Source organism: Betta splendens, chromosome 17 (assembly GCF_900634795.4).
Source record: "Betta splendens chromosome 17, fBetSpl5.4, whole genome shotgun sequence".
Taxonomy (NCBI): domain Eukaryota; kingdom Metazoa; phylum Chordata; class Actinopteri; order Anabantiformes; family Osphronemidae; genus Betta; species Betta splendens.
In genome coordinates, this window is record NC_040897.2 from 9,038,152 (window position 1) to 9,063,798 (window position 25,647).

The 25,647-nt window shown below is 45.9% G+C and overlaps 5 protein-coding genes across 7 annotated transcripts; 3 read left to right on the top strand and 2 right to left on the bottom strand.

The window, feature by feature from the left end:
• Nucleotides 1-151: 151 nt before the first annotated feature.
• On the top strand, nt 152-5,341 carry tal1 (T-cell acute lymphocytic leukemia 1). Of its 2 annotated transcripts, none has more exons than XM_029130956.3 (4): nt 152-292; nt 1,494-2,042; nt 2,363-2,481; nt 3,369-5,341. In XM_029130956.3, the coding sequence occupies exons 2-4, from the start codon at nt 1,531-1,533 to the stop codon at nt 3,887-3,889; spliced, it is 1,152 nt and encodes a 383-aa protein (XP_028986789.1). In that variant the 5' UTR covers nt 152-292; nt 1,494-1,530; the 3' UTR covers nt 3,890-5,341. The 2 variants fall into 2 exon arrangements, with proteins under 2 accessions (XP_028986789.1, XP_028986790.1); XM_029130957.3 differs by having other exon boundaries at nt 2,363-2,451.
• Nucleotides 5,342-7,381: 2,040 nt separating this feature from the next.
• Nucleotides 7,382-11,786, bottom strand: otol1a (otolin 1a). Its single transcript, XM_055503844.1, has 7 exons — nt 11,486-11,786; nt 10,675-10,892; nt 10,193-10,288; nt 9,643-10,103; nt 9,474-9,563; nt 9,255-9,326; nt 7,382-9,126 (listed from the first exon to the last, which is right to left on the bottom strand). Exons 4-7 carry the CDS (start codon nt 10,088-10,090, stop codon nt 8,240-8,242), a joined length of 1,497 nt encoding a protein of 498 aa, XP_055359819.1. The 5' UTR covers nt 10,091-10,103; nt 10,193-10,288; nt 10,675-10,892; nt 11,486-11,786; the 3' UTR covers nt 7,382-8,239.
• Nucleotides 11,787-11,823: 37 nt separating this feature from the next.
• On the top strand, nt 11,824-17,150 carry ppm1la (protein phosphatase, Mg2+/Mn2+ dependent, 1La). 2 transcript variants are annotated; one of them, XM_029130959.3, is made up of 5 exons: nt 11,824-11,959; nt 12,386-12,719; nt 14,406-14,580; nt 14,716-14,877; nt 15,088-17,150. In XM_029130959.3, the coding sequence occupies exons 2-5, from the start codon at nt 12,492-12,494 to the stop codon at nt 15,441-15,443; spliced, it is 921 nt and encodes a 306-aa protein (XP_028986792.1). In that variant the 5' UTR covers nt 11,824-11,959; nt 12,386-12,491; the 3' UTR covers nt 15,444-17,150. The 2 variants fall into 2 exon arrangements, with proteins under 2 accessions (XP_028986792.1, XP_028986791.1); XM_029130958.3 differs by having other exon boundaries at nt 11,850-12,719.
• A 147-nt stretch (nt 17,151-17,297) lies between these two features.
• arl14 (ADP-ribosylation factor-like 14) lies at nt 17,298-19,579 on the top strand. The gene has a single exon (XM_029130971.3). The coding sequence runs from the start codon at nt 18,875-18,877 to the stop codon at nt 19,505-19,507; it is 633 nt and encodes a 210-aa protein (XP_028986804.1). The 5' UTR covers nt 17,298-18,874; the 3' UTR covers nt 19,508-19,579.
• Nucleotides 19,580-23,451: 3,872 nt separating this feature from the next.
• Nucleotides 23,452-25,549, bottom strand: zmp:0000001127 (interleukin-12 subunit alpha). The gene is made up of 7 exons (XM_029132588.2): nt 25,044-25,549; nt 24,825-24,964; nt 24,641-24,727; nt 24,466-24,507; nt 24,225-24,347; nt 23,996-24,040; nt 23,452-23,901 (listed from the first exon to the last, which is right to left on the bottom strand). The coding sequence occupies exons 1-7, from the start codon at nt 25,060-25,062 to the stop codon at nt 23,776-23,778; spliced, it is 582 nt and encodes a 193-aa protein (XP_028988421.1). The 5' UTR covers nt 25,063-25,549; the 3' UTR covers nt 23,452-23,775.
• Between the last annotated feature and the right edge of the window lie 98 nt (nt 25,550-25,647).

Genomic DNA, 25,647 nt, shown 5'->3' on the forward strand with positions numbered 1-25,647 from the left:
AATAATGGGTTTAGGAGCTTATCGGGAATGAAGAGGCCGCTGCCGTGCGCTTATCTCACTCGGCCACATTGCGGCCTGTGTTCCGCTCCCCATACTGAGAGAGAGCGCTGGATGCGGTGAGGAATAACTCAGCTACACACACCCGCGCGCGCACACACACACACACACACACACACACACACACACACACATCGCTCTACAACTGGCAGAAAAAAGAAAAACCCCAGACATGGATGACCCACTCACAAAATGGCTCCACTTACACTGTAACATCAACAACACGGCTGGAACGGTAAGTGCAGAAAGGACTCTTTATTTAAACCCGAACCCGTTGTTTCAAAAGGCGTTAATTGGATTGCTATCGGCTGAATTTCACTGGTGTTAAATGCGAAATATTTAGCCTATATTTTCTGCTATTGTCCGATCGCATGATTGAGGCTGAACGAGGGATGTCATAACGGATGCGAGGCCTATTGGAGAATTCCCAGAAATATGAACGTGCGCTTATATCGATGGTTTGTTGTCCGCTCATAATAACAATCTCAGCGCAATTATCGAAATAATTAGCGGTCAAAATCCCTATTCCTGCTGTGTGGTGTATTCAACATGACAAGCCTTTGATCTTCGGCTTTTACAGCAGCACTAGCTGGCCTTGTACACGGCACAGAAAAATCACACAACCCGTTCTGACGTGTCTGGACGTGAAGGCGATCAGGTCCAAATGTGTTGGGCATTCACGAGGCTATTTACGGTTTTGTATAGAAGGGGAGAAACGGAGCTATTTATTTTCCGACGGAGAGTCGACATTAACAAGCTCACGTCGTTGTCCTGGCATCTACAGTGACATGAGACGATAATTATTCGCCCGCAGTCCGAATCGTTTTAATAAATATCCTAATGTACATTCACAAAGAGACAGAGACGTCAGAAAATATGCCAAACACTGTCACTTAACGGAATACACTGTGCTAAAGGCCGAGAAAAGATAAGACATTGGTAGAAAAAAGAGGCTGCAGCGAGCACCAGATAAAGGTGATGCATTAACTAACGCCTCAACTAACCGTAATTTTATAGTAGTTCTGGTTTGAAGCAAATTCATAATTTCAGAAATAGCTTAGGCTACAAAATATGCCGTCTGTAAAAATGTATCATTTAAAAAGATGTCAAACCTCTCAGCTCAACTCGTTTTAATATTTAGTTTTGTCCTCGGATTGTTGGGTCTTTATTGGAGCTTTTAAAAAAAAAAATTATGCAACCAGGAGCATTCGTTTGGGAAAAGAATTAAGCAATCGATCAGTTTAGAAGTCTTGGCTTATATTATACCACATTTGTTCTGCAAATGTAAAGTCTGCAATAGATTTTTTTTTCTCATTACTAAAATATCAACCGCCTAATAGTTATTCGGTAATGAACCAGTGAAGAGGAAATTCGCGCTAATGTGTTACTGTTACGAAACAATGTTCTGAAAATTAATTGAAGGTAATCTATACTAGGACGTAGTGGACTCGAACGAGTGGTGACGGTATAAAAATGATGGAAAAACGGCAGCTGGAGCTTTGTCCTGGAAGTCCTGGGGCAGATCCCGGCCCTGGAAAGCGGGAGGACTCCACCAACATCTCCCGGCAGAACGGATGCACGGAGGACGATGAGCCGAGGAGAGAGGAGGGGGGAGAGGAGAGGGGAGGGCGCTTCAAGGGGGTTGAGGAGACGGATGACGTTCCTCTGCAGAACTCGAGCAACGGGACCAGCATCAGCATCATCATCAACGGCGTTGCCAAGGAAACTGCCTCTCACAACGCCCTTGACCTGAAAAGGGAAGTGCCGGTGATCGAGCTCTCCAGGAGGGACGCTATAAAAGCGGGGGAGCTGAGGACTGAGAGCCATTTGGTGCCGATCACGGAACTTCGCAGACCTCCACCGCTGCCGCTGCCGCCGCCGCAACGAGACGACGCTCGAATGGTCCAACTGAGCCCAAACGCGTTTCCTGTCCCGGCCCGGGCGATGCTCTACAACCTGGCACAGCCTCTCGCCACCATCAACAGGTAATGGTGCAGTCAGGAAATACATATGCGGGAGTTTCTATAGTAGGTTTGATGGCTTTGGCCAATTGTGGCCTTCAAATCCAGCTACAGCTGGAAACAGATGTTTCTATTGTGACTAGTTTAAGGATACGTAGTTTGATTGAATTTACATTATGTGGACAGGCATGGAGCTGCATGTGTGAGAGCAAATGACATGCAAATGTGTGTGTGGTTCTGGTGCAACGAGTGAACCCGGTTTGGTGCAATACATTGAATGGCATATGTTCACATCCATGTTTTCTGATAGCCTTGGACCTTTTGTCTGCTTTCTGTTACTGTAGTCTTGGAGGAGAGTCGGAGCAGTACAGCATGTACCCCAGCAACAGGGTAAAGCGCCGCCCGGCGCCTTATGAGGTTGAACTCGACGAGGGTAGGCGCATTTTAGATCTTTATAAGTATGGTAAGACGCACTTCTGCTGTGTCCTCCTTCTGACAAAATAGTCCCTTTAAACTGCCCTCCTCATCTCCATTGTCACCCATCCACTGACATGGACGTACACTGCGCCTAATCTGAGTTTTGCAGGAGATGCCCTGCAAAGAGGATAAATCAGCACAAGTGTTAGCTCATGAGGAAGAAACGCGCCTCGATTCACGGCGTAAATGAACGCTGATAATCTGAATGTCAAATACGTGCACCTGCATGCCATTAAAGTAGCTCTTTTTAGGCGGATTGATGGTTTATTTCATTTGAAAGATCCCTTCCATCACTGCCCACTCACTGCCATTTACAAGGGTGGAGGAAGGGGGGGTGGGGGGGGGGTCTGCCTCCATGCCAAGGTTTTACTGCAGAGTGGGCTGAAGGATTAAGATAGACTGGGTGTGTTCCAAAAGCGACAGGAGCCTGGAAAGCACCATTGTTGGGGGTGGGAGGATGTGAGTACCTGCAGTCTGTACCTCAGTAAATCAAGAATAAATCAAATACGAAATTTACGAAAAAGAGGAACACACTGTCCCCAAAACCCTGTTACTGTAGTTCCATTCATTTCGCTTCTGCTGATTTGCATAGACACACAACATGAAACCTTTAATTTACGTGTAGCTCCTTCACCATCATCTACATTCATGACTGTATGAAGGACTTTGGGGTTTTAGTTCTTTAGGATCAATAAACTTGCATCCGTGGTTCCACTGCTTCGTCTTACATGTTTTTAATTTTGCATTTGCATCAAGCTGCATTTTCTCCAACCGCGTTATGTTGTTTGAGTTGACTGTGCCGCTGCCCTGTGTTGTCCGGTGCCTCATCTCCTCTCCCTGTGTCTGCCTCCCTTCCACTTGCTCCCCTCCTAGCTGGCCAGCCAAAGATCGTGCGCCGCATCTTCACCAACAGTCGTGAACGCTGGCGGCAGCAGAACGTCAACGGGGCGTTCGCGGAGCTTCGCAAACTCATCCCCACCCACCCCCCGGACAAGAAGCTGAGCAAGAACGAGATCCTGCGGCTGGCCATGAAGTACATCAGCTTCCTGTCCAACCTCCTGGAGGACCAGGACGGAGGTAGGAATGTTGGCGGCACGACTGATGGGGACACAGGGCTGCTGGTGGGGGTGGGTCCCCACGAGGGAGGCCCTCAGGGTGGACCGCATCAGGACACGGTGGTGGGTTTGGCCAGGGACGATCTCCTGGAGACAATGTCACCGGGCTCCAGCTGCGGGAGCCTGCCGGACGGCGACGCCGAAGGCAGCCCGGAGAGCTTCATGGAGGACCACGACTCGCCTCCAGCGCCAAGGACTCTAACAAGGCCCCCCCTGCATCTAGCTACCCGGGATCTCAGGCGCAATGGACGTACATTAGACGGCTCCGGTCGCCGATGATGCCACGTGACCGCGAACACGATGCCTGTAACTGAGAGAGAACAATGAAAAAGACTTGAAAAAGCTCAGGACACTCTTAACATTAAGGTGTTTAAAGCTCCAAGTAGAGAGAAAGTGGCTTTCAAATGGATCTTGACCACATGTTTGTCTCCACACGACACCTGAGAGAGTGCTGATGATTAGACTCGATTGGTTAAATCCAATCCTGCAAAAAAAAGAACAATTTGTAAATTCTGCATGTCTCACGTCTTTGACTGACTTGCGGATTTTAACTTCTTGTCTTTAACTTCTAGTACTTCAACAATGTACTAAATGTACTAAAATGCACAGAAATGTACTAAAAGCACAGACACACACCTACAAAAGGAAGAACGAACAAAACAAGTCAAAGCCAAACAATAATCATCAAGAGAGTTATTGACAATTTTCCCATCAATGTTTCGCTAATAATACTACTGACTTTAACAGTAATTAAATGGTCCAAAGTGTTAATAAACCAACATGAACATTTGTGCCCAACTAATTGAATGTGTTAAAGCGATGACACAAAAGTAAGTTTGCCTCATTTGGAGGCCGAGATCGTGAGTGTGGACCCTAGTTGGACCCATGCAGTCCCGCATCTATTGTATATAGCATTATATTTCCACTGCACAATGTAATAACAGTGATTCGAGTCGAAGTCCTGTGGTTGAAGTTGTACCATAGTGTGTTTGTCAGTGGGTTTACTAGCAGACGTGTCTGTCGCGAGACAAGAAACGGGGACGAAATGAAGGGAAACGCAAGGAACTGAAACCATAAAGCAACGGATCCCGGCACATCCAACGTGGTACCATTCGCTTCTGTCACTCTCTGGTGATGGGATGACGACAGCAACAGACAGTCCGACACAACTTCACCTTCATGAGAACGAACGCAACCGTATGAAATTGCTGTGGAGGTACAAGGAATGCAGTGTTTCATAGGGTGTACAAACTATGGGTCACAGGCGATCACCAGGTGACGCGTGCAGCCATTTTGATATGAATGTCTGTTTCAGTGTTTTTTTTTTAACTGTAATGCAGTTGTAGTTTAGTAAGGTACACAAACAAATCTCTTCATTGCCATCATCACTCATGCGCATACAGACTCTGAGATGGAAGCAAACGCACACCACACACACACACGCAGTGTTAATATCATAGCAGCACCAGCAGTTTTCTGAGAAACAACCTATTAAATATTGATTGCTGTTGTTGGTTATCCTGCTCTTTCAGCAGGACTTACAGTAGTAGCCTATATTGGTACCTTTGGTAACTATGGTATTTTATGAATTGCAGTAAAGGGACATTGTACGTTTGGTAATGACATATTTGTTGTAAGATAACTGTATCTAAAAATATATCCGATGTCAGATTGATGAATTTTATACAAAACCACTGAATAAAACATGCAGAGAAAAAACTTTGGATTTGATCTCATTGGATTATTCGAGTTTTAATTTGCCTTGAGGCAGACACTGGCAGAACCATTTCATCTTTACGGCGTTTATGGTCAAAAACCACAACGTCCTCATGAAACCCCCCACCCCCACCCCCGACATGGGCTCTGGAATCCTGTCTTCCTCCCAACAAGTGACAACTTCCTGTGGAGGTTAACGTGGCTTGGTGACCTGCAGGATTTCCTGCCATTGTGAAAGTGGTTTTGACAGCCTGGGCTGCACTGGTTTGCAGACGTTATGAAACTGTCATACTGGTTTGCGACTCTGCTAGGACGCTGTTGAAACGTGTACGTGATTTTACACAAACGCATTTTTAATGAATCCCGTTTCCCTCTATCCAGTAACTCAACACAAGGCTTTGCCACCAACAGCTCTTATAGTGTCTGCATCAGCTCTTAGACATTTCCAAAAACTATAATTGCTTCCAGAGAGCATCAGAGACATCCAGGTGTTGGGAGACCTTTCCCTAAACCCTGCTCCGACTGTGTGGGGACTCCTCTGAGGAGCTCTCTGGGTTAATGCCTGCCAAACATTTACCTGCTTCACTGCTCCTGACTCTCAAAAAGACACAGATTCACAATAAGAGGGGGATATGGGAGTGTATGTGAGGGACTGAAAGGAAGGGGACCAGAGTGCTGCCTGTTTGTATGTGTGCGAGTGTATACATCTGTGTATTTGTGAGTGCAGGCTTGTGCATGTGTGTGTGTGTGTGTGTGTGTGTGTGTGTGTGTGTGTGTGTGTGTGTGTTTATCAGCTCGGTGCAGATGGGTGGCAGAGTGGCTCTTGCAGCCAAATGATTCAGTATGCTAATGAGTTGTTATCTGTGGTGCTGCAGGAACAATATACTGTCTTTCTCTCAGTGGGAATCCAGCCTGCTGGGAGCAGATTACACTGCACACACCGCCAAGGTAGTTATTTATATTTTCACACAGAGTAGTAGAAAATACATAAATGTGCGCATACACACGCGCAGACACACACACACACACACACACACACACACGCACACACACACACACACACACACACACACACACACACACACACACACACACACACACACACACACACACACACACACACACACAGATAGGCCCAAAAACAAGCAAGCAAAATATCATTTTTACAAGCGCACACACCAACACAACCACCACCACCACCAGCCTCAGCAGCCGCAGCAGCAGCATACGTAAGGTGTAAGTTGGAGCTAAAGGTTTGTCCTTCACCAGTAGATGGAGACGTCATTCTGAGCTTTAACAGGTTTCTCTTCACTGTTCTTTATGAAATGTGACATTTGAACCTTAATTTACAATACATTTAATTTTATTGAGAATGTTATTTGTTCTTACTCAATCAACAAAGCTTCTAAAGCTGAGAGATGTGTTCAGCTAAAGCACAGCTAAAAGGAAATCCTTCAAATTGTAAAGTGAATTCACTAAAAGACATGTCTTCTTCTCACTATGTTCACTACATAAATCAAAAATGCATCATTATTCCAATAACAATAGAACTACTATATATTTATTGCATCTGTATTTACAGTAATATGTAATTTGTTTGACTTTAGAACCATTAAAACAAAAGATCTGAATTCAGAGAAAAACATTCATCTACTTTAACATATGATAAACAAATACAAGCTGTTTTGATCATGAAGTTATAACCTGTTAGTATTTATCAGTGTATGTCATAATAATTTATGTTAAGTAATTGTTTTCTTAAATGCCACTGGCTAATTTACATAATCACGGCAAATTGATTATAAATTTGACTATGTAAATTCATTATTGATTTCACATGACAAAGAATAATATCAATTTCAGTGCACTGAAGACTTAGTTTTCAGATTCAGGTGTGGAATTTCAGCATCTTCAAAAGCAGGAGTAACAGTAAATGAAAGGATAGAACGCAATGCAGACAGGTTGTTTTTAGTAGAAGAAAAAATATATAATTAAAGCAATGTTGGCTGAAAGTAAGTAGACACTAAAGCCACATTAATGAATTAAACTGGCAGCTGAGCAGCGGGGACACTGCTTAACATTGGACTTTATTTTTTTTTCAAATCTGTGTCTTGTGTGTGATGGATCAGTTAATTAAATTAGAAAGAAAATGCTCTGGAAAAGGTGTTAAATGTATTTTTATTTTTACTTTCCTAAAATGTCCTTAATAATTTGATGTAGCGTTTGTAAATTTGTTGTTACTCAGTGTTGGAGCACAATGAATGCAGATGCTGGTCTTCTGAGTTTGGTGTTCTTCAGCAAATCTATTATGTTGTTTTTTTTTCTACTGGTTTCCCTGCGCCATCATCACTAATCAATCCAACCATCAATCTTTGCTTATCACTGGAAAAAAGAAACAGAAATGTGTATCAATTATGATTATGCCTTTTCAGAGTTGCCTTCTTACAGTTTGTATTATTTCTTCTATTTGGCGTTTCCATTAAATGTTTAAAACTTGAGCATATTGCGCCCTCTAGCGGAAAGCAATGCAAATATAAATAATTTGCCTAAATTGTTTTCAAATTTGTATTTGCCTCAGTGACACGGAGCTTATCTGTTCTCAATGAAGTAGCTAATGGCGTGCAAATTAGCTCTGTGCTTTGTTTCTGAATGAATAAAACACGAGGGTCATTCACTGCGAGCAGAATCATTTTAATGCATTCTTAAAAAGGGCTGAAGTGTCACATAGAGCAGTACAGTCAAGTCTCACGTCCAACACAGAAGGCCAAGCAAAGCGTTTCGTTTGATGAGCGTGGCAGCGGTAACTGGAGCAGTGTAGCTGAATGATATTAATTTGACAGAGCAGTGCAATAGGCTGAAGATTAAGCAGGGTCTACTAGAAGTTCAGAGCTCACTCAAGTTCACGTTCCGCAATCAGAGGTTTTCTAAGGCCATAGGTTTGTCCTTTGAGTCTGGGTAAAGCAGGAAACCGGAGAAAGTGCTGTCATCTTCACTGCTGGAGAATATTCCGTTCCAGTCTCTCAGCGTCTCCAGCCACACCTGGTCGCCCTCGCTCAGCTGCAGCAGTGCGAGGTTGGAGGCCTGGTCAATGTCCTGGCCGTACAGAGAATCCCGCGTGCGCAGCTTCCGCACCCCATTAACCACCAGAGCGGCGCGCACAGGCCGGTTGCGTACGGTGATGTGGTAACTGAATAGGTAGACCCCTGGGTGGGTGACGTTGAACTTGCTCAGTGCTGGGTCCCAGTGGCCCTCTCCGTTGTAAAACACCTTGTCAAACTTCACAGGGAGGCCGGGCGGAGGGAAGGATCTGCTGGGGAACAGACCCACACTGAAGGCAGAGCGCACCTGCTCCACACTCTCACCAGGTGGGCCTTTAGGGCCCCGAGGACCACGGGCGCCTTTAACTCCTCTCTCCCCTCTTTGTCCTGCCATGCCTCTAATTCCCTGGGGTCCTGGAGGCCCTCTGGCCCCTGAATCCCCCTTTCCTCCTGGTGGTCCTGGTTCTCCCCTCTCTCCCTTTGCACCATCGGTTCCATTTGTTCCTGCGGGGCCCATATCCCCTGTTGTACCAGGGGGGCCTCGCTCACCAATGTCACCTTTCTGGCCCGTTAAACCCTCGCCTTTAAGTCCCTGTTCACCTTTTTCACCCTTGGCGCCAGCTACCCCTGAGAGACCCATAAGTCCATCTTGGCCAGTGCTGCCTTTAGTCCCATTTAAGCCAGGCTCTCCTCTTTCTCCTGGGTCTCCTTTCAAACCATTGAAGCCACGCTCACCTTTCTCTCCTTTGGGGCCTGGATCACCTTTAGTATGCGGAGAGGTCACATTCACACAGGAAGTTACTTGAACTTGTTAAGTATGCTTTATCAGACATTCATATACAACATAAATCTCCCAAATTATGCAATGGTCCCTCTGAATTTCTACACACCTTTTTCCCCTGGTTTTCCTGGAATCCCAGGAGCACCAGGAAGACCCACAGGTCCTTGAACACCTTTTTCACCTGTGGTGGTTTTGATAAATAGAGCGTAGAAAATGACATCCACAAAATACTTGTACAAAGCAGCGTTTTGCAAAAAAGGAGAGAGGGACAGAGACAGAGAAACAGAGAGACATTCAAGAACTCTCCTCTGGTTAGGCCCCGATGTACCTCTGTCGCCATTGAGTCCATTGGCCCCAGGTAGTCCTGCTGGTCCTGGTGGTCCTCTGGGCCCTACTTCTCCCTTTTCTCCTGGCAGCCCTGTAATGCAAAACACAGTGAGAAGAAAGACTCATTTTGGCAGATTAAAGGTGATTCTCCAGAAAATCAACCTCCTTACCTTCGGGGCCCCTCTCTCCTTTTGGTCCCGGTGGCCCCCCCTCTCCCATGGGTCCAACAGGGCCTCTCTCCGGTGGACAGCACTCACAGAAGTTAAAAAAACATTCATTATAGTCAAGCGAATAGTTTCCTTGGGGGTTCCCAGGAGGCGGTATGGCATCAGTGTGGAATTCAGTGGGGTAAGTGTTGCTGGAGTAGGTGGTGCTGTCTGTAGCGGACAAGGAGTAGGCGTCCATCATTCCCTCAGTTGTCTCATCGGTGTGCAGGCTGCTGGAGGGAGACGGGGTGGTGGTTGTAGTCCGTCGGAATCCTCCACCACTGCTTCCAGCTAGAGGAGGCTTTTTGGTACTTTGGGGTTTGGGCCAGCGTGGATTTCTGGCACCCGAGGTCAGCGCGACTGTGAGGACCACAAGCAGGGTGGCGAAGAAGACTGGGCGGATGGATCGCATACTGAAGACAATGCTATGTAAGAGACGAGCCATGTTAGAGGCACACAGGCAAGAGAGGAGGCACATGTTTCATCTATAACAAAGCAACAAGATGCATTTCACCTGCTGATGTCAGTGGCGAAGAGTCTTCACTCCATCTCCTCGGAGTAATGACTGGGAGAGGCTACCTTCGTCTTTATATTGCGCTCACTAGCTCATCTAGATTCAACCATGAGGCCAATGAGAAAATAAGGAACAGAAAAAACGGAAGGTTATTAGGAGGTAGGTGGGCTGGCAAGGACAGATTACATGACTCCTGTGGGATAGGAAATAAATCAGGTTGTATGCAAAGTAAGACTTTCTTCTTTGCGATATGGGATGTGATATCAGGCCCCAGGAGTGCTCCCAGTGCTAAGGTGGTGTTCACACACACGTCTGCTTTGTACACAAACAGGTCAAAATATAAAGTTACCGTCACAGGCTCATTTGCTCAGAACATGTGTACATGCATGTATTGTGTATGCACACAAGCCCAAACATGGGTGGTAATGTATAACAGCTCATATGAGATTACACCTGGTAGTGGTCATACTGTTTGGCAGTACCTCAAAGTGGGAAATGGATCAGCCAAAACCCAGCGGGAGAGCGATCGATGTCCCCAAACCGGCGGCGTGGCAACACTGATCCAACGGTTGGGCTCCTTGATCTAACAAACCCAAGGAGCTCTGGAAAACTCACGGAAACCTGCGCTCGTTGAAGCTGTACTTACCTCAAAATGTGTGTCAGATGTTGTTTCGACCTGTGACATCAACTCTGAAAGATTCTTGGTTAGTTTCCAAGAATCGACACAAAACCAGAAGAGAAACCATTTAGTTCATGTCACAATGATAGCTTCATAACAAACACATTTTTAGACACAAAAACCCAGAAGGTCCGAATCAAAATTAACTTAATTATATTTGTACTAATATTTGTACTGGATGTCAAATAATAATTTCCTGAGTTGAGTTATCAAAACACTTAAGTGTGAGTGAACAAACATGACACAAATCAATGTGTTTTTTTCGCTCATTCCAAATATTTAGTTACCAAAACACTATTTTCACTGTTCTCTGGTTACTTTACTACTCCCTGCAGTACAATGTACCACAAGAGGTACACACACCTCCTTGAGAGTTACTGCTCAATGATTTCCAACCAGTTACTTTATTTAAAGTAAAGTATGGTTTTGTTTTAAAATGAGTTAATAAAAACACTGAACATCCGACAGAAAGTGCCACTGCTAACAAGAACCACGAGGGCACACAAACTAGTATAACTACTATAAAATGTATTATTATTATACTTCCATATAATCCATAATTATTCTTCTTTTATCGAGTTTGTGAGACATATCTGCCTATTGTGGATATGAACCTTGTTCCGTTTCGGTCAGCTGATTAAACGTTCCAGCATAACGTCTACGTATGAGCGTTCAACCCGTGATATATTTTACTACATGACATCATCACTTGATTCCACAGCCTCCTCTGTCGCTCTGCAGCTGCGCATTTGTGTCAGCGCCGACTTCATTTAAAGACTGAGCAGCGTCAAGCTGAAGGCTCAAGGTAATATTTCCGCTAAAGACTTTCACAATAAAATTATAATTTCGTAAACACGTACTGAACATTAGAGTACAGGCTCTGCTTTATTGCGACCACTACGATTGATTTCCGATTTTAAGCTCGACCGCGGTTCGGTGCTTTGACGCAGTTCAAGAATGGAGGCGTGTGTGCGAAAAATGCCATGTTGATGCGGAGACTGAGCAGACGCATATTCCTATCGAAGAAACGGGGTCAGAGGCGCAGAGACGGGACGCCGTCATATCTCAGCGTCGACTCAACCCCACGGGTGACTCCCACGTCTGTCTCCGGGCTGGGCCTAAGCCAACAATTCCACAATGGACCGTGAGAGATCCAGTCAAGTCGGCGAATCTTCCTGCAGCTGTGTCGCGAGCCGCGGGTTGAACTGAGACCTCACACGAGGGCGTCCTGTCCGCCTCTGCCTCGCGCTTCTGTCCGCAACTTGGCCGCGCACAGTGCGTGAATGCGCACTGAATAGAGAAAACGGCGCTCCGGCGGGCAGTTTACGTGTCGCAGTAAATCGTTGTCAGATGTTGTACTAGGGAATCGATCTACTGATACTTCCACGGAGCGGATGGAGTGATTTGCGCAAAAGAGGAGACAGGCAGACCGCAGTTCGGTTGCGTGTGATGATAGGAGACACAATGACGCTCTTGTCTCTTCTGGGTCGGATCATGCGTTATTTTCTCCTCAGGCCGGAGACGTTGTTCCTGCTGTGCATCAGCCTGGCGCTGTGGAGTTACTTCTTCCACACCGACGAGGTGAAAACCATCGTCAAGTCCAGCCGGGACGCCGTGAAGATGGTGAAGGGGAAAGTGGCGGAGATGATGCAGAACGAGCGGCTGGGAGGCCTCAGCGTCCTGGACGCGGAGTTCTCCAAGACCTGGGAGTTCAAGAACAACAACGTGGCCGTGTACTCCATACAGGGCCGGCGGGATCACATGGAGGACCGCTTCGAGGTGCTCACCGACATCGCCAACAAGAGCCACCCGTCCATCTTCGGGATATTTGACGGTCACGGTGGAGAGGTAGGCTGGGAGGGAGACGGTGCTGCAGGTCCCGGTTCAGACCCGCTGCACGTGTGGGGTTAGAGCTTCCTTCCAATATACTAGCTTTAATGTTTCTAAGGGGGGATAACACAATATTCATCAATAAAGCCAAAATAGGTTGGGGCATAACCAGCAAACTCTTGAGCACCACAGTAGCTTATTAGAATAAGAACAGACACACAACAGACCCCCCCCCCCCCATTGTCTCCTCCCCTCCACCGCCATTGTATTCTTTTGTGTGAACACCACCTCCATCCCACTCTGTGTGTGTGTGTGTGTGTGTGTGTGTGTGTGTGTGTGTGTGTGTGTGTGTGTGTGTGTGTGTGTGTGTGTGTGTGTGTGTGTGGTGGGTGGGTCTGTGCTGCCAAGGGTCAGTGCTTTCTCATGGCTGCCTTTAAACCACGTGTCTTGGATGCCATCTGTCACAGCATGAAGACCGGTGATCCTCGAAGGCTCCACCGCACTTAATTGTACCGCTTAGGTTTCAAATGTGGACACCTGTCTTCCTGTTGACTTAATATTTCATGTTAAGGTGGGACAAACACGGAAGGGGGTGATTCCGCTGTGGAGCTCCTTGGTTTGTCTGTGGAGCTTGTTGGTTTGCTCCTCATCTCTGGCAGCTCTCCAGTCACTGAAGATTGTTTGCAGGACCTGCAGTCAGGCTGCGTTCAGTCACACAGAGGGGGGTCAACAGACTGAGAGTGGACCTTGTTTACACATCTGGGTCACTCTATTCCTGTCCCATAAACTAATATTTATTCTTCCTGTCTACTCTGGACTCTCTCTATCTTGCTGTTTTTCTTTCCTCCTCCTCTTTCTGTCTCACCCAGTTTATGTTCATGTATTTTCTTGTTGTGTCCCTTTTTATTATCTTTTCATGCTTTATCGCCATCCGCCTCCTTTGCAGTGGTCACAGTAAAGTAGGATTGTTAGACTGTTGACTCATGAGCCTTTAGTTGGATTTAGCCCAAAGATGTTGTCAGAACAAATACATAATACATCATACTGCTGCTGTGGGTTAGAAAAAAAAGAAAAGGCTGTGTTCAATCAATCACTCAATGTGAAAATCATTGTCAGGAAAACGTACTGTGTGTGTAAATAATATCTTGGACACTATTTACTATGCAGAGGCCCAGAATTGGTCACTTTTATAATTAGAATTCTGGCTGAGTCTGCACATGGCTGCTCCACTTTGACTTGATTTACAGGCTCTGCTTTCTTTTGGAGCGGGGACTTTGGCACAGACCTTTCACTCTTTGCTGTAAATCCCTGAATCGGGAGTTACAGACGGACTGAGGAGAGGGGGGGAGAATAGGATTTAATGAAGCAGCAGTGTCAATAAGAGATCCTGAATCCGTATGAAGTGGCGTTCATCCTCCCACTGCATCCGTGTTAATTATGAGGTTGGTTCAGCTACTGCGAAGCTCCCTGTGTCCCACTCCATGATTCAGTAAATTAATGCATTCACTCATTCAGCAAGAGAGAGATGAGTCATCACAGTTTCCCATAATCATGCTCAGGTTGTCTATTACTTCCCTGAATGTTACTTTGGACTCCAGGCAGTTACATTCTGAGTCTGTTACATTGTCCTTTATACATAGGCTGGTGTTTTTAAGCCTATAGAAACTGATTTCTATCCCCCCCTGTTTCTCCCCCCTCCTCCAGGCTGCAGCTGACTATGTGAAGGCCCACCTGCCAGAGTCACTGAAGCAGCAGCTGCAGTCCTTCGAGAGGGAGAAGAGAGAGAGCACTCTCTCCTACGCCAGCGTCCTCGAGCAGCGCATCCTGGCCGTGGATCGGGAGATGCTGGACAAGCTTTCTGCCAGCCACGATGAAGCAGGTCAGGTGGGGGAGGAGAGTGGCGCACTGCTTCACAGAGTCCCCTGGTTCAGTCACTGGTTTACTAAAGGGCTGCTGCCCATAGTCCACTCAGCATTTGCACTATTAAATGTGCTGTGTGGTTTTAATTGCGCAGGGACCACGTGTCTGGTAGCGCTGCTGTCAGACAGAGAGCTGACGGTGGCCAACGTCGGGGACTCTCGCGGGGTGCTGTGCGACAAAGACGGCAACGCCGTCGCACTGTCGCATGACCACAAACCCTATCAGCTCAAAGAACGCAAGAGGATCAAAAGGGCAGGTACACAATGAAGCATACAATAAAGTGTGGACTGGTCTAATCTGCACTACACCTCCTTGTGGTTGAATGTGGAGCACTTGTTTGCCCCCTGGTGGTCCTTTTAGGGAAAAACACTTAAATATCTAAGCTATGTCATAAAATATATATTATATAATATATAAAATATATTATATATATTTATTTAACTGATTTTAATTTTTCCACTTCCAGGAGGTTTCATCAGTTTCAATGGCTCTTGGAGAGTCCAGGGCATCCTGGCCATGTCCCGCTCTCTGGGGGATTACCCACTGAAAAACCTCAACGTCGTGATCCCCGACCCTGATATCATGACCTTTGACCTGGACAAACTGCAGCCAGAGTTCATGATCCTGGCTTCCGACGGCCTGTGGGACGCCTTCAGCAACGAGGAGGCCGTTCGGTTCGTCCGCGAGCGTCTCGACGAGCCCCACTTCGGTGCGAAGAGCATCGTCCTCCAGTCGTTCTACCGCGGCTGCCCCGACAACATCACCGTCATGGTGGTGAAGTTCAAAAGCGGAGCTGGAGGAAGTAGCAAGGCGGGGGAGTAGGCCACGCCCCGAGCTCACACTGTCATCAACGTTTTCCTTGAGTTTTTTTTTTTTAACCATCTTGTGGATGGAGCAGGGACGTATGGACGCTGAAATCTGTGCACACCGACACATGCAGACACCGACACGTAACAACACACACGTTAGTTATGTTTCTAAATCAGGTGAAGACATGCAAGCGGAGCAGGTTTACTAAACCCATCCGCCAGGTTCATGTCTCATGCAGACATGACAACCAGCCACTCCAACCAGCACACATTAGACTGTGATTGCTCACTGACTACTGTTTACTGCACATGCGCACGGATGGTGCAGCTCCACTGGAAGCGTCCTCAAATAGTGCCTATAGGAATTAACTATAACTGCAGGAAGCTACTGACGTCACCCTGCTTGCTCCAGCTCAGTGATGGGATCCTAATGTGTTTCACTGCTAGGCTTGAACAATTAGAGTTTAAATAAAGACACCAGTGGATCCATACCCTGATTTGACTCAAAGCAATGCACATGTATCACACTCACTTCCTGTTTACTTGACTGGAGTAAACAATGGCTGTAAGTAAACATAGGCATTGAATATACAAAAAAAACACTAATTGGCTTAATCAGGTGTTTGCACTTAAATAGTTTTGTTTCATTTTAGTTCAATTAGTCATCATTTAAAGAAAGTCACTTAAAAATGAACTTTAATTGGCTAAATTAATTGATCTCCCTTATATGAAATTAATAAACTAGCCTCTAAATGATATGATTAAACACAATTATATCCCAGTTATGGCTTTAAGGGTTAATTTTTTTCTGTTTCAGTGTGAATTCTAAAATTAAATTTCTTATTTCTTAAAGTATAAAACCAAAGTGTTTAGCTTAGCCGTAGTTGGAGCGTGGACATCTGAATATCAATAGAGATGATTGACACATGTGGGGATTAAACCAGTGGGCGAGAGGTAACTGGAGACTGGACGGATGAGAGTGTTTCTGTTCAAGTCAGCACGAGATGAGTGATACTGTAAGATACATACACACACACACACAAATACATACAGACAGTTAAAGAGTAATGCAACTTTCACATAATGCTCAAGTTCTTCATCCCGTTATTTAACCTTAAGAGCTTTGTCATGTGTGCACAACCTGACTCTGCTCCTGACCTTCACCTCTTGGCGTCGCGGTCGCGTGGAGCGAATGTGAACAGCTCTGCGAGGCATGTGCTTTGCTTGTCTGCGTTCACTCGCCACCTGCAGCACGTGCGTCCGTGGACACTGGTTCCACGTGATGCGGGCGGCGGGAACGGCTTCAGGGCCTCAGGTGCGATGAGAAACAACCCATGAAACTGTAGCTGCAGCTTCAGCTACAGATATGATATGCACGAAGCAATAACCGGCGTCATCAACAGCTGCAACGTGAGAAGGGAAGCTACAGTAAACCATATTTGACTTACAATTGTTGTTGTTTGCATAATTTGGAGAAGCCTTTTTTTACTTACACTTTAATAAATGCCTTATTTATTTTTCAGTTTTTCGATGTTCGGCAGTATTATGAAAATTCACTTCACTGTCATTCTGCACAAAAACGAGTTTACAATAAAATCATAAAATAAAAGCCCATCATCACCTTCACTGGAGTCCATGATTCACACACGACGAGCCGCAGTTCAGTGTAAAAACGTTCTGTGTGTAACAGTATTAAACAGGCTCTTTGCTCCCAAACGCGCTCCCTCTTCGTGTTTCTTTTTTCAGCCCGTGTTCGTCGCTGAGAGGAGCTGGCGTGACGTGAAAACGTGAGCTCAGCTCCCCTGCGTGTTTGTGGGGTGACTGCAAATAGCCCTCCGCGCGCTGCAGCCTCCAGAAGGGGCCCGGGCAGCTCCCCAGTGCTTGTCGGTGACGGTCCGCACCAGGTGGACGGACCTAGAATAGCTCCAGCACCCACTGATCCGAATGCCTCGGGGCCGCTTTGCAGCACTCGGGTGTAATTACCGCAAAGCCGAGTGCGTAATAGGTTTTCGGAAGGTCTTTGCTCATAGAGTAAATATTTCTCACGTTATAAATGAGCGAAGCGTGCGCAGGCAGCGGATCAAGACGCGTGCCATTCAACCAACTACAACCGTACTGGGTTTTAAACGTCCTCCTTTAAGTGTTCGGACTTTTAGCCACAATATGGGACAGCAAGGATCCAAATCCTCCACAGAAGCGAGGGTGATTTTCCAGTCCGTCGGCGCAGATGGCGCCGAGGACGCCCCGTCATCTCCGGCCTCAGTCGTCCGCCTTCGGAAGAAGGCGGTCAGTCAGCCCGTCTGTCTTCACTGCACCGTCCGAGAACCGGAGAAACCAGCGGCACATTCTTGGTCCCCGAGCCGCCGCGACAACGACGGACTGGTGTACGTGATGGACGATCCAACCGGTGGCGTGTGGGTGAGGCCGGGGGAGAAATGGAGCAGATCTTGACCAGAAACAAGACCATGAGATGAAGTACATGAAGCCTTTGATTGAAAAAAGCCAGTCGCCATCTGACTGAAAGCACTTAGTGGGCTGCACATTCTGCACCCACGAAGCAAGAGGGGACGGACTAATCACCGTAATACAGATGTAGTCTCTAACCTGAGACATTGTTGATTGAAAGGTGGCGTGAGGTCAACAGCGCCACGTGGCTCAAGAACAGGATTAATTTCCTGTTTCTTTGATGGTGAGCCGTTTTTTTCTACTTTTACTGTTTCAATGTGACGTGGACTGGATCAAATAAATGACGGGAGTTTAGGTCGTGTCGCTCCGGAGATCATTTGGGTGCAGATGCAGTGTGCCACAGTGTCACGGCATAAAATGCATCCTTCCCGTGACTGACGAGCCTTCTTTTATTTTTCCTGTCCTATTATTTGACTTTTTTGGTCTGGCAGCAGGAACGGACATCAGCACCGAGTGTCTGAGGCACCGAACCCGGCGTCACTGTTTCCGTGTGTCCGTTTCAATAAATGCACATTTTAATACATTTTTTCTTATGAAGACCAACACTGGACCAGCGAGAAGCTGAAGTTTTTTTATTTGGTTGGTGACTGTTTATTTATTTATGTATTGGTTGGTTGTATTGTTTATTTGACTTTAAATAAACTGGTATTTAAAAATATTAGGGACAAAAGCTTTATTCCTGATCCTCCTCGTTTTTGCCAAAATGGGACTATGCACTGTGTTCCCATGCAAATAACACTACTTTCTAAACTGATGCATGAAAAATGAAAAGACAATAAAACGTAACACCTGATCCTGCAGTGACAATGAATAACTCTACGGGTCCAAACTTTGCTTCCCGTGTGACACCTTATCGCTGAGCCGAGAGATGTGGTAGATATGGGGCTAATGGCTCATCTATTAATGCCCGGGCAACGCACTGTGCAAATACTGCGTGGAAAACACTCGTGTAAGTTAAATATCTGAAGACACAAATTTATGAGTGTCGCATCAGTTCACGTTGTCATGGGCCAGCGGGGATCCACACAACCGGAGGTCCGAGTTCTCATCCTGGGGCTGGACAACGCCGGCAAATCAACGCTGCTTTACAGACTGAAACACAGGGCGAGCGCCTGCACCGTCCCCACGATCGGCTTCAACGTGGAAATGCTGGAGGCGAGGAGGAACAGGAAGCCCATCGCTTTAACCCTGTGGGACGTCGGCGGCCAGGGGAAGATGCGCGAGCACTGGCCCAGTTTCCACGCGGACACGGCCGCCGTGGTGTTCGTCGTGGACAGTTCCGACCGGGGGCGTCTGAACGAGGCGCGACGGGAGCTGGAAAACACGCTGAGGAGCGAGCAGCTGCGCGAGCGGCCGCTCGTTCTGCTCGCCAACAAGCAGGACGTGTGCGGCGCCCTGACCGTCACCGAGCTCAAGGACAAGTTCAACCTGAGGAAGATCTGCTTCGACCGCGACTGGTTCGTGCAGCCCTGCTCTGCGTCGACGGGGTTCGGAGTGGAGGAGGCCTTCGGTCGAATAGTCCAAATGGTCAAACTCCCACGGGACACTACGGCGATGAAGGACAACGTGAAGGAAACAGTGCAGTACATCAGAGCGACAATCAGGCGCTAAGCTTTATTTATAACAAATGAGTTATTGTAATAAAACCAACTTTACGCCAATAATAAATTACATCTGCAGAGACCAATATTGTCCATTTCTTTCGCGCAATGATTCTTTTGCGCACAAGAAGAACCTTGACTGTAGTTAAAGTCATAGACAGGTTTTTATCAAACTATTATGAATATACCACCTGAAACACAAGGCACAGCTAAGTGCGTCATGGCGCACAGCAACCACCAGCCTTTACGCACGACAGATGTGCTTTATTGCCTTCTTTAAATTAGTGAACTAGTCGATTACAATGGGCAAGTGCGTTAACACTCACAAAGGCATTTCCCTAAGATTTCACCAATAGTGAGATATCGCAGACTTGTGCTGCAGGTTGGTGATAACCCATTGTTGGTGCTTAAGCTTTCACGCAAGATATTTAAAGTTATTAAGTGAATAAGTGGCCCGTGGACTTGCGTGGGATTTTATTTCAGACAATCATCGCCGCTCTTATTTTCAGATAACTCAAGCAAAGTGATGCGCAGAAGAAGGACACGTTGAATTCCGATGACGGACTACTGTAGCTGGTTTATCAAAGGCTCGAGTCGCTGCCTTGAGGGGGAAACGGAGCAGCAATCAATACAACAGTAAACATCCTGCACAGAAGCGTACGATTAATACTGCGGAGGAGTTCCTGCCCCGTTATAGAACACGCACACACAAACTCAACTATGGGAATTTGAGTTTCAAACACTAAAGCATCGTTTACTACGTGTTTTACAAAGACCTGGCATCCGTGTCACGTAGCTTGTCCCATAGGAAACTCTGGTCCTCCTTTACTCCCGTGATCCCGCATTGTCTCTTCGTATGTAGGGAGACGCTTGCACGCGTCGTATGAGGGCAGCTGAACGGCGGTGACCGGAGACATGGAGCTGGACGGAGTGCACGTCTCCACCAGCAGCTCCTGGGACGCGGTCACGTCGGGCTGTCCGTTGTGCGTCGGCGCGCCTTGCCTGGATCTCCAGCAGAGCATCCTCTGAACGAAGTATCCCACGGCGAAGAGCAGCAGCATGATGAGAACCCCGGAGAGTTTGCGGGTGAAAAGGCCGATGTTGTAGTAAGCCGTGCAACAGGTGAGGCCGGTGCTGTTGTTCTCCTGGAAGATGCGGTCCCCGCAAGTGTCCGGTTTGCACTTTCGGATGTGAACGCATCGCGCCAGGAAGCAGCCGCCGAGCACCGCCAGGACGTGACACCTGTAGAGAAACATCGCCGGTGGGATCCAACGTGGGCAACGATCCAGTGAACCTCTATGGCGAGGAGCCGCGGGGGGGGGGGGGGGACAGGATGCAGGCGAGGCTACGCGGCAGCTGTGTGAAAGGCGGACGCGGAGATCATAATGCTGCGGACCAACAGTGTCCTCATGTTCCCACCGCAACACAACTGGGACAGCTCGGGAGAACGCGCACGTCTACTCTGTGCAACACATCTGCCCATGGACGGCCGTTTAACTCCTAAGTGGAATACGGTCTGCCCCTGATTTATTATGCACTTAGCGCGGATCCAGATGAGCGTCCTGCAGATCGCAGTCATTAACGCCTTATTTCGAGTATTTGTCAAAGTAAACAGGCGCCCGGGAAATCGACCAGTGGTGGCGCTGTCCGAAGTGCTGACACGCTCCGTTTGCGCCATTCGTCCTGCTCCGTGTGGAGTCAGGGTTCGAGTGAGGTCAGGAGTACGTGACGAGTCTATGAATACACATGCAGTTTATCATTTCAAGAAGCAGCCTTTTCTGCGGACAGTTGTGACTAATCACTTTCCTGGATGTGGCACACAAAGCAACCGTTTTATATTACATCATTTACCTTCACAATGGCTAATCAATAATGTGACTGCATGATGAGTAGGTTGTGGGCGGTAATGGAGGGAAGTGCTCCCTAATAGCATGCCTGCTTTTCTCCTGCAGTTCACAATAGCTGGTTTCACGTGAGACGGAGCTTTGTCGAGGATGCATTGTGCGCTTGGGTTAAAGTACACACAACAGAGCCTCTTCAGATCCACTCGTGTTTTGCACGGGCCTAATGAGTTTAAGTGCTTTAAGCCGCAATGCTAATTAAGTTGTTTGCTGCAGCCCTTCTCGGGCAGCCGGATTGACTGCGGGATGCTTGTAAAGTTCAAATATCGAATAACGGAGACAAATTTGTTGCTGTCGTCCAAGACCAAACCAACAAAAGCGGGAGGTTAGGACCTGTAACAAACACACATTTTAGTGTAGTGTACATTAAAGGTGTATAACTGGAGATTTGACATTTGAACAAAGACATTAGTCCTGACTGCTGTTAAATTGCTGCTTGTTGTCCTCACTGGTTGCCAGTCTGCTCTCCGCGGTCTCAGGCGACCTGCTTCGCTGGGGAACGTATTGATTTGGAATGTGTCGGCCTTGAAGCTAATTGACCGGATATGAGAACAGTAAGAGGTCCCAGCTGCACAGTCTTCTCTGGAGGGAGGAGGGCAGAAACAAGCAGGCCTCTCATGCAGCAGGTTATGAAACCCCGTGAGAGATTTTTTTTTTTACTGAGAAAAAGAATCAAGTGACTTTTTAGGGTCTCTTCCTAATACAACTAATATAACCAGTCCCAGTCTTACACCATACACATGGAAAATGTTGGATGACAACAACTGTCCTCTCAACAATCACTTTATAAACAATTGAGCAAATTTCAAATCTGTCTACGTCTGTTAATTTAAAGAAGCAGCATTTTATTTATAATTATTATCATTGAGTCTGTCCACACTGCACGTGCAGTAACCTGAATTCTCCACTAGGCGCCACTAAAGTAAATAAGTTCAGCCTGTGCGTAAAGATACTGCACATCATCCACCCAGCGTTCGTGTAGCAATACGTGTAAGCCATATTACGCGGATGAAGTCGTACTATATGTTTCATAACGTGCATGTTGCCACAAAAAAAACACTTTCTCTTTAATAGGTCGACCTTTGTAGAGTAAGTACCTAAATGTCTGCATATAGGGTCAAGTGTTAGCTGGGGTCTAATTGCAGTAGTTTTAATGTGGCCAAAGCAAAATAATAATGTACCGCGATAAAACTTCACTAGCAATGACTTCAGTAATGAACATATGGTAAAATTACCCCTTTCCTAAGAGCATGAATTTCAAAATGGAGCCATTTTAACATTGCAAATGTAGAATTAATAACAGAGTACAGGTGTACCTAATAAAGTGGTCAATCTAGTGGTAACCGGGGGACATTTTCAGTGCTGTCATTTTTCTTAATTACATCATGCTCATCCTGTATAAACAGTATCATTTGTTCTCTGTGGAAACAGCGTCAAAGGTCTGTTTTAACCCCAAGAGCCACAGACCTGCACTGCTCCAGTCCCAGTGAAGAAGGAAGGATGTGCTATTAAAGTTATTTCACTTTCAGTCAGGTATTATGTCCGTTTACCTTTCAAACATCATTCATAAAACTGAAAGTGGGTGGCTTTCAGCTTGGCACCTTTGGGCACAGAGGTAACCGCATTGACATGATCCCGTGAGAATATAAAAACATCACAGAGTTTGTGTCTGACTAAGAAAACTCTACGTGGACATTCCACTGATTACTCTACTCTGGTCTCTGCATATTGACCTATATTGTAGTTTAAATATATGAATATACAGTAAAATGTCTAAACTCCCAGACAGTGGTTATATTTGGTTGAATTTCACATCTGTTTGGATATCAGAAGAGATTTTATCGTGATCACCTGACATCAGGTTGATTAATAACAGTGGACTTTCCAACGGCTGTGTCCTCAGAGACTCAGCTGGGATGAGCGGTTTACAGGAAAATACACTCATGCAGAGAAATGGTCCAGTTGCACACATTTTCTCTAAGTTTTTTAGTTTTCCTGTAAATTGAACACATTGTTCATGTAGAATAGACTAAACAACAGCACCAAATTTGTTTAGTAACATTTTTATTTCATGCAGAAACAGGCGAATGACGTCAAAATAAATATCTGAAAATAAATATTTCAGGTTCAAATAAATATAGTTTACAAATAAATAAAACAAAGGAGGTAATTACACATTTTTAAAAGTATGTTAATCTGGTTGTTAAAATTGCATCAATTGTTCATAATAACAAATACTACCCTTAAAATATTTAAAGTAGACTGAACTGTTTTCTGTAACTATACTATTTGATTTAACATAAATTATGACTGCAGTTGATGCAGTTTGTTAGTATAACTAACAGATGCTATGACTGAGTTAGAGCTCAGTGAGAAGTCATTGAGTGTGCTCGCCAGAGTTTATGTATCCAAGGGCTCTGTTTATTGTGACGCTGCGAACCTGGAAGCCTCTCAGCACTTTGCAGAGCGTGAGTCTTCCATCAAAGTCACGGGTGGCAGCAGCCTTTAAAGCAACAGGACAAAGACAACATGACTTATGCAACTTAACAATTACACTTTAATTGGTCGTAACTATTCTTGTGACATTTATCACTCACCTGCTTCGATGTCAAGTCTGTGGGTCGAGTCCATCCAAAGCAGTTCTGGTGAGAGCAGATGGTGGACGTTTAGCATGAAACCAGCTTTAATGGTTAATGAAATAGCAACACTCGTGTTTTCAGCTCTTGTCTCTTTGTGTGTCCCACAAAATATTTCCTCATGACCCCGTTATGTTCATTTACTATTAAATATGCAGTCAGACGGGAGGTATTGTGGGAAGTAAAGCACCTGCATAAGTTCTCTGAGGCTGAACAGAACCGTTTCCCCAAGTTTGCTGTCAGGGTCCGGCTGATCGCTCAAAATGTTGTAGTAATGAAGCAAATCCTTCCCGATGCTTGTCATACACGACTCCTGTGGTAAAATGCAAAGCAATAAGAGTATTTAGTAGGTACTCCTTTACTCTGTAGTAAAACCTTAGGACTTGTATAATTATAACAATTCTTTAAAGACGGGGACAGAATTAACCCACCTCACTGAATTCTGATACAGTGAATCCAGTGCACATTGATCCCTGTAAGACAAAGACACAGCTCAGCAAAGGTTCAGTGAATCTGTACATTAGTATCGTTACAGCTAATCATTAGTCCTGTCCTACATAAACCTACATAAATTGTACTAAAAGAATTATGCAAACACATCTGTACCCGTGGTGCACACACGGCCGTTGTGTTCGTCTCCATGTACAGCTCCACACTCTGCGTTGTGCAGTTGATGCCATTGAACAAGTCGCTCTGTGAGGAGGGGAGAATCGTTCATCGTCCACGAAAAGGAGGTAAAGCCCAAAAGGTGACATGGCTCAGGAAGCTTAATGCAGCGCTGGAGACCTACCTGTGTGAGCGCCGCTGTGATGTTCCCTAGAAGACTCCGTGCGTGAAAGACACAGCCGGCCCCGGGGCCTCGGCTCGTCACCGGCACAGACCGAGCAGAGCTGAGCGCCAGCAGCAGCAGCAGCAGCGTTGGAGTAAAATCTGTTAAAAAACAAACAGTTGAATCCAAATCCTGAATGTTGAACTTTGAGGCCGTCTGGTTAGTCTGCGTTATACTCACAGAGCTTGACAAGCAGCATCTTGGAGGAGGCTGGCGATTCAGATTTCCTGGTGAGACTGACTGAGCTCAGACATCCTTGGATGCTTTATACCCAGAGTGATGCAGGGACTTCCCTTCTTAACATTGACACCTAATAGTAAATTGAAAGTACAAAGTTAAGTTTGTGTAATTTCCTTTCTTTCCTTATATAGCTAAATGCTTAAATGAAACTGGAATTAACACCGATGAGTAAATGACCTATACATCTGAGTTACTGCTCATCATGATGATTGTTTATTGTTGACAATTCCTAACAGAAGAGAGTGAAAGCATGATGTGGTATTTGTCTAACCAATATCATCAGTACGTCATGAACAGAGACGCTGAAGTGCATTTACAATAAATATCAGGCAGCTGTATTTGTGATGATCTAAGAAAAAAAAAAGATGAAATAATGCTAAATGTAATATTTTGCTGTTTAATTTAAATTTTAATAAAAAGTTAAGCTGTCTTGTTTATGCAGCTAAATACGTGAACAACACCAGGTTTGTTTTCCCATGAGTCTCAATGATGATGAAACAATTTCATGTCTTGCATTTTTCAGTTAATGTCAACCCACATGCTT